Genomic DNA, 14,523 nt, shown 5'->3' with positions numbered 1-14,523 from the left:
CCTTTCATACCTGAAGCGTCCAGCTTCTGGTTTTCCGACTTGATGTATGACTCTTTTCCATTAAATATATGTATGTACATATATTCGTACGTATAATTTATGGACATGAAGTTATTACACGAATACTATGAATTTTAGTTTCTTAAGTCGAAATCTCTATAGCTCAGGCAATTTTTCCTGGTAAACTTGAATCCGCTGGGCGGTCATAGCGGAAGAACGCGGTTCAAATCACCCTGGTGACAGAGGAATTCGTTATCGTGGCTGGATGTCGGATTCCAATCGACTCAGCTGTGAATGAGTACCTGAGCCAAATCAGGGTGATAATCTCGGGCGTGCGCAATGCTGGCCACATAGCCTCCTACAGGGTACTATAATCCTGTAGTGTACCGTTACGATCTTGAATGAAGTGCTCTAATACACTTCTAGGCCCCGATCCAAGTTGGATTGTTGCACCAACGACTATTATTATTATTAAATTAAAATTTGACTAAGAGAGATTTTACTGTATTTCTTTTATTTAAAGAAGGGCCTTGTTTGGATCCAAACGTTACAAACTTCATCAAAATCAATTAAATTAAAAATCTATTATGAAGAGTCTTCTCAAATCATTTTTAGAAATTGTTAAAAATTATTTCACAGTTCGAAAGCACACTTAGATTAGCTAGACTATTTCCACTTCCACGGTTTCATTTACATACATAAGTCTTCGTCGTCCTCTTGTTCATCCTCTTTCTCGTCTTCCACTTCTTTCTTCCCTTCCCAGTTATCTGCATCCTCATAGTTTTGAACATTTTCTAACAGGGAACTATGCTTTTGCAGCAGCTTAACATATTTGCAATTCGGAGAGTTTTCAAGATGTTTTTCCCAAGGGTTCATTTCATCTGTCCAATTAGATCGATTGAGCCAACAACTGTAACACTTCACATTATCACCTTTTCCTGTGTAGGAAAAGCCAGCCATGGCGAGTTCAGCTCTTATCCTCCACAAATTCCTAGGTGCCGACTCAAAGGATGTTATCTTTGTGAATAAATCTTGATCAGTTAAATCCATCAATTTATGCTTTTCTAGAATCTCAACATATTTACAATCTGGAGCATTTGTTATATGTTTTTGCCAGGGATCGTCAAGTTCCGTCCATTCAGAGAGAGTTGTGCCACAACAGCGACAAAATACTTGGTCACTGAACCCGGTGTATACGAAACCAGACATGGCGTACCTCCAAGCTGTTTTCTTCAGCACTATGGGCGCCTTCTCATATGATTCAAGGTTTGCTGACAAATCCTGTTGGCACATTGCTTCCATTATCCCGTATTTTTGGACAACTTGCATGTACTTACAATCTGGCTTAAGTTTAATGTGTTCTCTCCAAGGGTCAGTGTCTTCTGCTATTTGAGATAGTTTTGAATTACAACTACGGCAATGCACATGATCGGAATAGCCTGTGTAGAAAAACCCTGCCATTGCGTATTGTCCGCACTTCTTCTTCAAAACCTCGGGAGATTTCTCATAAGATGCAACCTTTGCGAACAAGTTTTGTCCACCTGGGTAGTCAAATAATGCATATTTTTGTACTAGCTGAACGTATTCACAATCTGGTTTTGATTTTAAGTGCCACTCCCAAGGATCCACATCTTGAGGAAAACTTTCATAGGTCTCTTCACAACTACAACATTTTATTTGATCTCCCTGTCCGGTGTAGTAGAAACCTGATAAGGTGAGTCCTGGCGCTACCGCCTTCAATGCCAGAGGTGCATTATCGTAGGACTTGGCAATAGATGAAAGGGACGCAGTAAGGTTAGATTTCTTTTCATCTTCCGACGGTGGAGATTGCTTAGGTGTATAGTTTGCTATTAGTTTCAAGTAAACACAATTTGGTGATGCGCTCTGATGAGAATCCCATGGGTCGATGTTGCCGTCGGAGACGTTCACTGTTGTCTCACAAGTTTCACAATGCACTTCATTGTTGTTTCCACTATATTGAAATCCTGCTGCTACAAAGCGTTCCGAATTACATTTTATGTGTTTTGGGGCATTTTTGAAAGTTTCAAGAGCATGGAATACACCTTTTGAGCTAATTGCCATAATTTCGCGATTGAAGTTATCACTACAATGTTTCAACAAAACTTTTAGAGTCTTAATGACCGACCAACTTTACTATTCTATTCGGAATGTAGAAAAGCATCCTTCACAAACGATAATTGCTACTTTATGTGAGATTGTCGATGCTTTATCTACTATTAGTCAGTACGTTACTGCGCTGGTAAAATAAACCCTCTCAAACTGATAGCGAGTGTCGAAGAATGTGATGAAATTCCCCTAATGGAAAGATATTCTATGTGCATGTGCGTGGACGTTATTCACAATCAAATACTATTGTTGCCATTTGGTTTCCATGATGACTCTGTTCTAAAGACCGATTCACAGTTCTCGTCATGAATACAGTTTTATCTGAAAAGACAATAATAAAATATAGAAAAAAAAGTCTCTACTTACTGCAATCTCGGAAATTGGAGGGGGAGAGTGAAGGGGTTCATTTACCGATAATGAGGAGGGCAGCGTACATCTGCTTCTCAGAACTCATTCTCGGGGTCCTCCCCTCCGTGAAAGGCAAAAGCATCCTAACTAACACCCACACAACGGACAGAAAGGGAAAAATGGTGAATTGGGAAAGAGGTGTGATCTCAAGCTATAGTAAGATGGACAGTGGGAATCTTTAAACCACTGAAATCGTCTAGAGTAGATGGTATTTTTCATGCGCATAAGTAAGGACAGCTCACCAAGGGCATGGATACAGGCAAGAGTGCTTTTATTCCGAAAGCAGGTAAAAAGGATCCTTTTCACTCAAAATCTGTCAGACCAATCTGCCTGACATCGTTCGTACTTAACACGGTGGAGAAGGTCATAGACAACAATATAAGAACTAACGTTCTAATGAACAATCCCCTACATCCATGTCGGGACGGTCAACCGAAACTGTCCTGTATCAGTTGACGGGTGTAGTGTGTGCGTGTTTGGACACCGAAGGAGCATTTGAAAAAGCAACGCAGATAGAAACACGAGATGCACTACTCCGCAAGGGAGCGCGAAACACCCTGACTCTCTGGATGGGCAGAATGTTAGAGAGTAGGCAAATATAAGTACCGAAAGGTACAAATTCCATTACCATAAACAATACTCAAGTTATCCACAAGGTCGCCATTAAATCAACTACTATGAAGCATTCTTAGGCTAGCTAAAATGATGATGATATTGGTTTAATCTGTAGCGCAAATATGAGGATACCCTATTTGACACCATCCATCCATGAAACGAGTAAAAGAGGTCAAAATATTTGCAAATAACACTAGACCAAAAACTACTCTGGAAGACACATGTTGAAAACATATGTCGAAAGGCCAGAAGGGCTCTAATGACTTGCAGGTGCATAGCAGGGAAAAAATGGGAATGCACCTCTAAAATGCTGAGCTAGATATAAACTGCAATAGTTAAGCCAATGATTACCTATGGGGTAGTAATCTGGGCAGACGAATTCAGCACAACGGCAGGGAGTTACACAAACTTCAAAGACTTATTTCCGTGTGTATCTGTGGGGAAACTTCGCCCAAGGGTACCCTTAGAGATCCTTTTGGGATTGACTACTCTCCATCTGCAAATGCAGGTTCAGGTAAGGAAGGCAATTTTCAAAATGTCCGGAATATGATAATGATATGATATTGATAGAAAGGTACTAAATTGTATTTAGGTTCAGGCAAAAAGACAGGATTTTCGTCTCTACTACTGTTTCATTTTGTATCATGCCCATGTTAATCATGTAATTTGACAATTTTATTGGTGAAGTGTTCAAAGAGAGAGGCGGTTGAAAAGCACGCATTTAAACATTTCAGAAACCATACAATGCAAAGAACAAAACATTTGTTCCTACTTAATACACATCACACAAAGAAGGCAAAGGAAGTGAGCAAAAACGAATGCAATAAAAGTATTGCCACAGCATGAAAAATGAAGGCATTTTAATTGAACACCAACCAAATTCGGACTTCAATTTTAATGCTATTGCAACTGTAAGATAATAATGTATAGAATTGGAAAGGTATTGAACCACATTGAGGGGAATTTCCTTCTTAGCTTCTTACATTATCTTTTCTTCTGATCGGGTGACTATGAAGCCTCGCTACCCACAATATACTGCGTAGCTGCTAGAAATCAACCTTTTCGTCGTAGCAATTTTGAATAGACTTTTATGTGTCAGCTTCCGGGTGGGTCAACCCACTTTATGTCCAGGTTAGGGTGCTATTTTATACCTTTTGCGGTGTGGTAAACCACTACTTTATTTTTCGGAAAGGTTGACCTAATTTACGAAGTGACGACAGGTTCAACACTTTGTCATTTCGATATTTTGTCATTCAACAAAGCATGATATTGCCAAATATTAACTCCGTTTGGATTTTTATTGGAAAGTAGTAATAAGTACCTATTTAACCAAAAAAGTACTAAACAATGGAGAAAAGTATTGATATACTGATGAACTTTATGAGCTACTAAATTTAGTATTTTTGGTGCTAAATAGATAACGCAAGGAAAACGCACTTTGAACCAATGGGTAAGTATAACAGCATATTTCAGGCGGATAAACAGATCCTTCGACCTCCAAAGAACTACAGAGACAGAACATTGCTATTCTACCCGACAGTCAAGCGGCTATTAAGGCACTTAAGTCCTGCCAGGTAAATTCTAAATTGGGAATGCCTTAAGAGATTGAACACGATCAGCTCGCTCAATAACGTCTGGATGCTCTGAATTCCAGGGAACATTGGGTTAGAAAGCGATGAGGCAGAAGAGGAGCTGGCCACGAGGGGAGCGGCTGAGGGAACTTTACTGGGTGCACTTAAAAGCCAGCTGCAGGACAGTTCTGGGTTGTCCGCCAACCTACTCCAAATCTCCAGTCTTCTTTCATCGTTATTGAGGAAACATTTAATTTGCCTGACCTGTGAATCTCCGCATTAGAACTCTCTAGGCATTTCTCCATGGGTTTATATCCGCCTCTGTCCAAAGTTGTTTGAAGCAGGCCTTTTGTTTCACAGTATAACTACCTTGAGGTTTTGTCGAACTTTCTTGTAAATACGTTAATTTACCTCTTGATCTATCCTATCCATTGCTCTCTGGGCTGCTAGACTGGTCCGATCATACACCCACCCCAGGTCAGACAGTTTATTGTGTTTATTGGGGAAAGTGTAACGTCTCGGCATCGATGAATCACATGCCATCGTGATACACTCAACGGTATATACCCGATATAGTGTCAATCGCACATGTATAAACATTTGTTCCTCATTTTTGATGGCTAGGTCCCCAAACACTTGGTTTGTTCTTCAGGTCAAAGACGATTACCTGGTGGTCACTGTGGATGTGGTGTTCACTGATGTTTTAGGACATATAACGAGCTAATGAAGGACTGACAAAAATCAGGTCACCACTGAAGTGGACCCTCTTTTCCGGTAAGTATTAACCTGACCAATATGATGTCTAACTGCGCAAAGCCCGCCAAGAGACAACGCCTTCTTGCATTTGTCAGGAAAACTCCCAACTCTGTAGGCCATGCATTGAAGTATCCAACAATGACTTTTTGTCTCCGTCCTTTTACATCTAAGACCAATCTGTCCAGCGTGTCTTTGGAGGAGCATAATAACCAAAGACGTATGTATATGCCATCTATTTTTGCCCATGCTAATCTGCTTCTGGGCTACCTCACACAATCCTGTATGGCTTCATCGCCGCATGCTCACGAAGCTGCCCCACCTGAAGGACCGGCTACCCATATATTATTGCTAGAGTTTCTACAGAGTTCGCTTATTATAGCCACTTAACTCTCCAATACTTTGGTGATCTGCAAGAACAAGTTTTGTGCAACCATATAGTGATTTAGGTTGATTTGAATCAATCTCATGTTCGCGTCGCATTGTTGAACCCAGGAGAATTACGTTTCAGAAATATGTCTGCCGTCCTGGCCCTACGCGTCATCGTACAGTATGCACTTGGGATCCTTGTCACATTCCTGGATAATAAGACACTTTTTTGCATATTATCTGTATCGGCCATATCAAATGCGAATATTCTCAATTTGGATGCGATCATAGCGTATTGCGCTACTTGTCAAGCACAACATATTCGTCTCTGTTACCGCAAGGTAACTATAAAGGACGTTAAGGCGGACGATATTGTGATATTTAAAGCTACTTCCAAGTGCCGCTATTGCGTGATGCAACTTCATAGTGCATATTAGCCGTTAGCATTGACACGAGATATTCAAATCGTTCAAATTTGCAGCGGAGAAACTTATGGTATAAGCATTTCTTTTCACGGACCTTCATTTGGACATCGCCATTCCAAAACCAAGTATCTTGGTTGATGAATTGCTTACCTGGCTTGATGACCCCGAGGGTTGCATAGGCCGCTTGTGGTTTGTGCTTTCAACTTGGTTCCGCCATTCTTGTACATTCCTCATGGTTGAGAAGAGAAAAGTATATAGCCCGTTTTACCGCGTTCGAAGCTTTTGACACCATCAATGCGGTCCAAATATTTAGCGTGCAAACACATGTTTATTTTACTCGGACTAATTTACTTACGTGCTGATGACCCTTGCTCTTGCCACATTGACTGGCGTGAACGCCCTAGCGTTTTTCCGAGGCTTCGAATTTAGTACGATAATTTTTGTCATAAACGACATTCAATGCATTTGCTTGTCGCGGACTTGTCATTAAGAGAAATCAGGTGGGATTTAGCATAGTGGAATAACTCCTACTAGACTTTATTCACCTCTTTCCCTGATATCAGCATTTTATTTTCGTACGTAGTTTCAAAACTCTCCGCCTTTGCCCGGGTTTGAGACCAGCATGCTATGTAAATATGGAGTGATGCGATATACCAAAAGCATTTTTTGTGGCTACCCAATAATCACCGATATTCTGGAAGCTGCAGAAATCCAGAAACCTCCTGCCATTATCATTATGGTCGTCCACTTTTTGCAAATTGGTATGATTGACACGACAGACGAACTGAAGTCAAAGATCGGGGCTGTGGAGAAAGCATTCGAAACTGCCTTTAAAGTCTTGTACTCTGCTAAATACAGCTAGAAGGCATTGTCACCGTGGTAGAATAAAGTTATTTCCAGGTCCAGGAAACTGACCAGGGATATCTTCAACCATACAAGCACTGCCTGAAGAGGTTCGCGGGCTGAACGATTGTGAGGACATCGGAAGCACCAGCGAATCTGCGACGTTCAGTAAAGTTTTGATCAAAGAACAGCATATCTTTTCTTAAAAAGTTGGAAGTTTTCCGGACGGAACCTTCTGGTGAAACCCTGGAGCTCTTGATTCAAACGCACTTACCCGCCAGCGTGGAGGACTACGAATCAGAACCTTTCTTGGAAGGTATTCGCTCCAGTCGTGTGAAACTATCAAATCGGTAATAAACGAAGATAAGATCGGGTGGGCAATGAATAGCTTCTCCGCATATAAACCTCCGAAGCCACATGGCAAATGCCAGCTATTATACAGAAGTAGCATGAGAGAGCTCTGCCGTAGTTTGTTGCGATTTTGCGGAGCTGTATCTCTCCGTGTTCGCGTGGTTTTCATACCAATATTGGACAGACGCGGCCAAGAGTCCGCAAAGGACTTACGACCAGTTAGCTTAACTGGTTTTTTTTTGAAGGTCCTGGAGCGCGTCCGGGACATCCAGAACGCCTTTCTCTAAATCTCAGCATACTTTCTTGTAATTTTTTCTCCGCACACCATACATTAACAACACATACAGTGGCTCCCAGCTTATTTCACTTTGTGTTTTTTTTTTAAATTTTAAATGTAGATGTGTAGGTGCATATTCAATAAACGAGCTTTGAATAAGGGGAATCCCAAAAATTGTTTTTTAAGACATACATACAAAACTGATGTTCTAGGTAGATTGCCGAATTCCAGCTCACAGCTTATTTAATAGTCTTTTTCAGTGTCAGAAAACTGTCTGTCTGTCTTTTTTTTGCCGATGGAAGGTGGAAAGCTTCTCAAGCTACCGCACGCTCCTACCACACGGTTATTTGGGACTCTTACCCACGGAAACCACTTCCTTCTCCTTCCACTCTCCCCGGAGGACTCCCATTTGGTATTGCGCCGCGGGACTGGATCAGAATTTATTCTGTGCTCATGTTAATATTCGTGTTTCTCTCGCGTTCTTCGGATGTCTTCTTCCTGCCTAAGCTTCTTTCCGATGACTGCAATCACCTTTTCGACTTCGGTCTATATCCCCTTTGCTGCTACCATAAGTTCCATTATATTTTCGAGTGTAAAGAAACAAGCCACCTTTTTCTTCTTACCTGAGTTGGTGTATCACCAAATCAAGAACCCTTTCCCCATTAGTGTTTCACCAAAGGGTCAACATTTATTAATTGGTCGGTTGGTGTTTCACCAAACGACACTCCCATCAACTACATCGGTTAGTTGGTGTTTCACCAAACAACATTAGGGAAGAAAATTACGGCAAAAGAGTCGCAACAGAGTCGACGACTCGGCCTAGGGGCCACCTATTTTTGGTCCGTCTGTCTGTATGTCTGTCACACAAACTTTTCTCAGAAACGGCTATACCGATTGACACGAAATTTGGTGAGAAGGTGGAAACTGTGAACCTCCAGACATGCATCGAGTGATATCTTTCTACGTTGAGATTAAGGGGGGGGGGGCTCCCCATACATGCAAAAACGGGGTGTACAATTTTTTTTCACCAAATATAGCCATGTTTGGTATCAAAAGGTCTCGATTAGTACTTTCCAAAGCCGGCCTTAGTTTTGATATTTGTTAGGAAGGCAGGGAACCCATTCTCAGAAACTACCCAACCAAAAAATCTGAAAAAAATCATGAAGCTGCTTCTATATGGTGTCCAGACCTCAAAATACTCTCCATATCGATATCTGCTCAAATTAAGTTAATAATAGTATATTACCATATTTTTGGGGAAATTGAGTAAAAACCCCCTTAAGTTCATCGTAGAGTCCTAGAGTAATAATATAGAATATAATATGAGGCATGTTATCCACAAGTTTGATCAAAATCGTACTATTACTAACAAAGTTACAGTATTCAAAATTGCCTTTACCATGTAAATTTACTGCAACTAAATATCAATATCACACTAAAGTGAGTAGTCTGACATGCTAAATGCATATACATAACGGGCTACGTGCAAATTGGATAGTTCTGCACTCAAATATACTCACAGAAGAAGCAAACAAAACCTTTCATACCTGAAGCGCCGAACTTCCGGTTTCTGGGCTTGTTTTTGTTTTATGAGTTTTTTGTCGTATTATAACATCACACTTTCTATTGTTAACTCTTGTCTAAAATGGATCATCGTATGTACAACAATGGAGTAGCGGGAACTGTAATTCACCGATTTAAGAAAGGACAGAGTGTCCACAAAAGTGCTGAAATTGTCAACTTAAGGGGGTCATCCCGTGTATGGGTAAAGTGATTTTTTGATATTCGGAGTCGTTCGGAAAATATAGTGTTAAACACGTAACAACGCATGTGCCAGATTTATGACGATCGCCGTAATGAAGTGCGTATTTATCAGTCCGAATCACGTTCGAATGAGCCCGCTAAAAGGGCAAGAATTGAAGCCAAGGTTGCACATGTGTTTCTTGAAGAAACCTAAAGTCTATGGACTAGATATAGCAGATTAATGACCAGTTAAGATTTTATGGCAAAAAATCACATTCGATTTTTTAAATGCGTTTTTCTCGAAACAGTATATTGAAAATCGGCTGCCACCATAGTCCAAAATCTATTTAGCGAAATTCTTTGAAATTTTCACGACTTATTCAGAATATATTTCTACGGTCCGCAAACTAGGATAATTGCGATTCATTAGTCGTTTTTTTTATTCATTAAAGAAGCCTTAAAAAACGCCAAAATTCACAAAAAATAGTTTAACACGGCGCCAAAAATTAGCTTTTAATATTTCTTTAATAACCCTAATTTGCGGACTGTAGTTAAGTCTGCACGTTAAAATTCCGTTTACTTTTTTTCTTTAAGATGATCGCAGCGCCCTCTAGCGTGGCAGCAGAAAAACACATTTTTTTTTTTGGAGATGGGTGTATAAATTGCTGTATATTTCAATAACGAACTATTCGATCGGACTGTAAATATAACTATGCTCGCTCAAGATATCAATAAGTCTATGGTGAAAAATTCATATTTGTATCTTTATCCAGGTCGTCACAAAAAAGGGGGGGGGGGGGATAACCCCCTATACTATCTCTATAGTATAGCACATAATTGAGTGTTTTGTACAGTGAAGCCCATAGTGTTTTACGTAGGCACCTGTCCTGAGACTTAATCCTACGGTCCTCTTCAGACACGGATTGATTTTGTGACCACAATCAGAGCCCCGCTGAGACAAGTCACAACGGTACCAGTCTATACCAAGTGCATGGCTTAGCATTCATACTGGTGGATGCAAGAATTACCTAAATCTCTACCGAACTATTGAGTACGGCACCCGTGTTGGTACGCAACACCACGTCGAGGCCCGAAGGTCTCTTCTCGCTTGAGCACAACCACAACCACCATGAAACTCCCACTAGGGGGGCCAACCGCAAATAACCGAGCTGTCCTCACATACAACAGAAGTTGACCCGAAGTATGTGAGTCCAGGGGCTTTCCCGGTTCCCATGGTACCAGTATACCCCTGGTAAGGTTTCGTGACCAATTTGCCACTTCAGATGAGTCCCCGTGCAGACTCGGGTCTGATCGCCCTAATTAGGTCTTTGGAGCATTCGACTACTGAATCACGGCCGGCAAACCAAAGTAATTACAGCGTCTCCCGGTGCCACCACTATGGAGGTTCTCCTCGACCACTTGGTTTTGGTTTGGCCGATAGGGTTGCCGCCCCATCTTCCTCACCGCCACCTCTGAGCACCAGTGTTTTGTACACAAAAATCTGTTAGAAAACAGGGGCAGATAAATTTTTTAGCGAGCGTTGAGCGTTGAATTACTCGTAAAACCAAGTAAACCCCAAGCCAAGCCAATCTGCTGTTAAATTGGCTAGTGAGGTTTGTGATGAACCGGGAAAGCTGTGCAATTATGAAACAGTCTGACCTTTACTACCATGATTTAAACGGCCGAGTAGCTCGAAAGGAGCCTTGCATTTCAGCGACAAATACGAAAAGCTGATTTTCGTTTGCCAGAGAGCACATAAATAAGGATTCTACGTCTTACAATACCATAATTTTGGCGGACGAGTCAAAGTTTAACATTTTCGGCTCCTATGGAGTGTTCTATGACAAACGAATACCAAACTGAACAAAGTGAACCTCAAAACAACTATAAAGCATGTGAAGCTCATATTACCGTTTGGGCCTGAATGTCCACAGCCGGAGTTGGCAGGCTAGTGTTTATTGGGGGAACAACAACAACCTCGATTACTAAAAAAATATACTGTGAAGTGCCAAAAAACAGAATCTAGGAGAAAATTTCCGTTTCTACCAAGATAATGATCCAAAGCACAAGTCCTGAATTGTGCAAACTTGGCTGATTTGGAACCGCCCGCAAGTAATGTTATCACCGGTACAGTCTCCTAATATAAACATCATCGAGAATTAATCGGCAATTTTGGAAAACAAAATAAGGTAGTTTAAGATTTCGAATAACGAAGACCTCAAGAAAGCCTTGTTGCAAAACGCCAAAAAACGACTCCTGGTTTTACACAAAAGCTCGTTCATTCAATGTCAAATAGGCTGCAGGCTGTTATTAAAGCGAAAAGATATCAAACTAAATGATAATTAATAGGGCGCATGTTTTATTTAACAACAATTCTAAACTTTCTCAAATAAGCTGAGACCTAAAATATTGTACTTTTTTTGGTTTTCACGTTTTTTTCGTTTTTGTTTTGAAAAATGAAAATTTCCCTATTAAAGAACAATCTCCCCTCTTGAAAGTGGTATTAACACTTTTTTGATATTTTAAATAGTTTTTGAACTATTGCAACAGAAATTTTTCAGAAAGCACTGTATCAAATAAGCTGTAAGTATGTACCTATGTATGTACATTATCAAAATCTTTGTTTAAGTAAGGTTGTATAGCTAACTTAGCTGCCAAGATTTCGTAGTTCAAGTATACAGATTTTGAATATTATTGTACATATTGAAATATATATTGTATATACATACATACGAACGAATAGATTCTTGTGTGAATTGCTTTTACGCATTAATTATTATCAAATATAAATCACCACTGTACACTATGCAATACGAGTTTATTAGTCACTCTCTTTTATCGTTAATACTAGACCAGTCATATTACTCAGAAAATATCTATGAACTTTTCATATGCGTATAATTGTTCTTATCACAAACTGTTTGGGGGAAATAACCACTTTTGCTCTCTCGAAACAAAATAAACTTTATCAATCCATAAAGTATAACAGCAAAGTCAAATTAGCCGTAGGTTTCTGAGAATGGTGAAAGTAGGATAAGATAAGCTGACTATGAAGCTTTTGAAGCTACTTGAAGAAATGTTTACAATCATTTTATCAATTGATAAACACAAATTTCTATTAGTGATAATCGTACTATCGTAGATTTATGATTTCCGTTTATATACAAAGAGAAACAAAACATGTGTTCCCGCTGTTAATTTTATTTTTAATCAATTGTCCAATTACCAGTTCCTGCCATAGAACAGAACTTTTCAGATTATTTTTTGGATGGATAGGTGAATACCCCTCCAATGTTTCCAGGAAACTGGAACCGGTTTGACAAATTATATCGCACTAAGACTATTAACTTTCGTCAGGGACCCTCAGCTACTATCTATCTCGTCTCTCCTATCGATCTCTTTCGTATCAATTTTGTGCAGAAAACCCGAAAATACCCGGCTCATTGAGTAGCTGGGTCCCTTCGGCTATACCATGATCACATGTCTCTGACGGCTTATGCACCACTCTATGTATTGTTATGTCCCTCCTGGAATAAATATATGAGCGGTTTACACTTGTGTCTACTTATGTCGCAGTAGTGTAATATTCATATTTATTTTACTCCGGGCACATTTTAGCTCATCGTGCTACGATGGAAGCATTGAAAAGCAAAATCGCGAGTTGCTAAGGTTTCGTGTGAAACAAAACCTTACTAAAATCACTTTCCAGCCTGTCCGTCTATCAGTCCGTCGTACGCATTTTTCTCCAAAATAGCTGCATCAATTCAAACGAAATTTTATGTGAAGTTTAAAGCTTCCCATACATCCCATGCATCGACTAAGAATCACTAGGCTGCATATTAATCATAACACCAGTCAGCATAATGGTGGGAGGGCGCTTCCTTGATGAGCTTTGATAGAGACACGAAGCGGTTTTGATATATTTGCCACTTTTCGGATCGTGGTAAAGCTATTTAACTCAGCGCATGAGTTCTTCTGGTACTAAGTTTTGTCCCAGAGCATACCAGATGAGTTCATGTGGCACACGATCAAACGCCTTCTCTAGATCCAGAAATTCAATGTGATGGGGGCGTTGCTTTCCATGATGTCCCCCCATGAGTAACCGCGCAGCAAGCATTGCCTCAGTAACTCCGCAGTTCTTTGCAAACTCGGCTTGATTCATGGTTATTTGAACGATGCCGCGAATTTGGTTGTCATGAATGCGTTCAAAAATCGTCATAGTCATAAGCATCCGGGGATCCGATGTTAATTCGAACACTCTGCTGAACCACCTTCATTTTTAAGGTTTTGTGTAAAACAAAGCCTTATTAAAATCGATTCAATGTATGTCTGTCACACGCACTTTTCTCCAAAACGGCTAAATCGATCCGAACGAAATTTGGTGGACAGATGGGAACTATGAAATCCCACGCATACAGTGAGTGGCATAAATTTAGGTATAGCTTAAGGGGGGCTCCTCATACACCCAAAGGGGGGATTCAAAAAATTGTTTCACCGGTTATAGTCGTGTAGGGTATCATATGAAAAATTTCGCTGAAACTGATATTAGTTTTGGCTAGAATTACAAAGTGTGCGAGTAAAGAGTCAGAATGTACGCACTTAAAGTGAGACAGAACTCATTTTCGGAAACTACTCAACCTAAAAATCCGAAAAAAATCAGAGTGGTGCCCTTAGATGAAATCTAGGCCTCAAAATATGTCTCATTCCGATATCTACTCAAATAAACTTACTGATAGTATATTACTAACTTTTAGAAATTCACTGTAAAACCCCCCTTAAATTCATCCTAGGACTTCCGAGTTTTGCACCAGCATAGAGGATAACATTTCCTATATATGTGCTGGAAATCTGGCCATTAACACCAAAGTCACAGCAGTTCAAACTTAGCACTTTCGCGCGAATTAACTGCTTCCAAAGCCATGTAAATAAGATGCTGACGTCATAATTAACGGGAATAATTGACATTCGCGTGATATATTAAAGTCGCATTTATTAAGAATCTACTTATCTGCAGCCCTTTTTAAGGTTTTGTGTAAAACAC

At 40.1% G+C, this 14,523-nt stretch overlaps 1 protein-coding gene across 1 annotated transcript; it reads right to left on the bottom strand.

The window, feature by feature from the left end:
- Positions 1-503: 503 nt before the first annotated feature.
- On the bottom strand, positions 504-12,474 carry LOC119650015 (E3 ubiquitin-protein ligase XIAP-like). The gene is made up of 2 exons (XM_038052484.1): positions 12,212-12,474; positions 504-2,448 (listed from the first exon to the last, which is right to left on the bottom strand). Exon 2 carries the CDS (start codon positions 2,080-2,082, stop codon positions 691-693), a length of 1,392 nt encoding a protein of 463 aa, XP_037908412.1. The 5' UTR covers positions 2,083-2,448; positions 12,212-12,474; the 3' UTR covers positions 504-690.
- Positions 12,475-14,523: the final 2,049 nt, after the last annotated feature.

The sequence above is a fragment of the Hermetia illucens genome, chromosome 2 (genome assembly GCF_905115235.1).
Source record: "Hermetia illucens chromosome 2, iHerIll2.2.curated.20191125, whole genome shotgun sequence".
In the NCBI taxonomy this organism is placed as follows: domain Eukaryota; kingdom Metazoa; phylum Arthropoda; class Insecta; order Diptera; family Stratiomyidae; genus Hermetia; species Hermetia illucens.
The sequence above is the reverse complement of the archived record's forward strand: the minus strand, read 5'-3'. Positions and strand labels throughout refer to the sequence as shown.

What these genes read in the sequence shown, in the direction of transcription:
- LOC119650015 (XM_038052484.1), bottom strand. Translation starts at nt 2,082, where the DNA reads ATGGCAATTAGCTCAAAAGGTGTATTCCATGCTCTTGAAACTTTCAAA.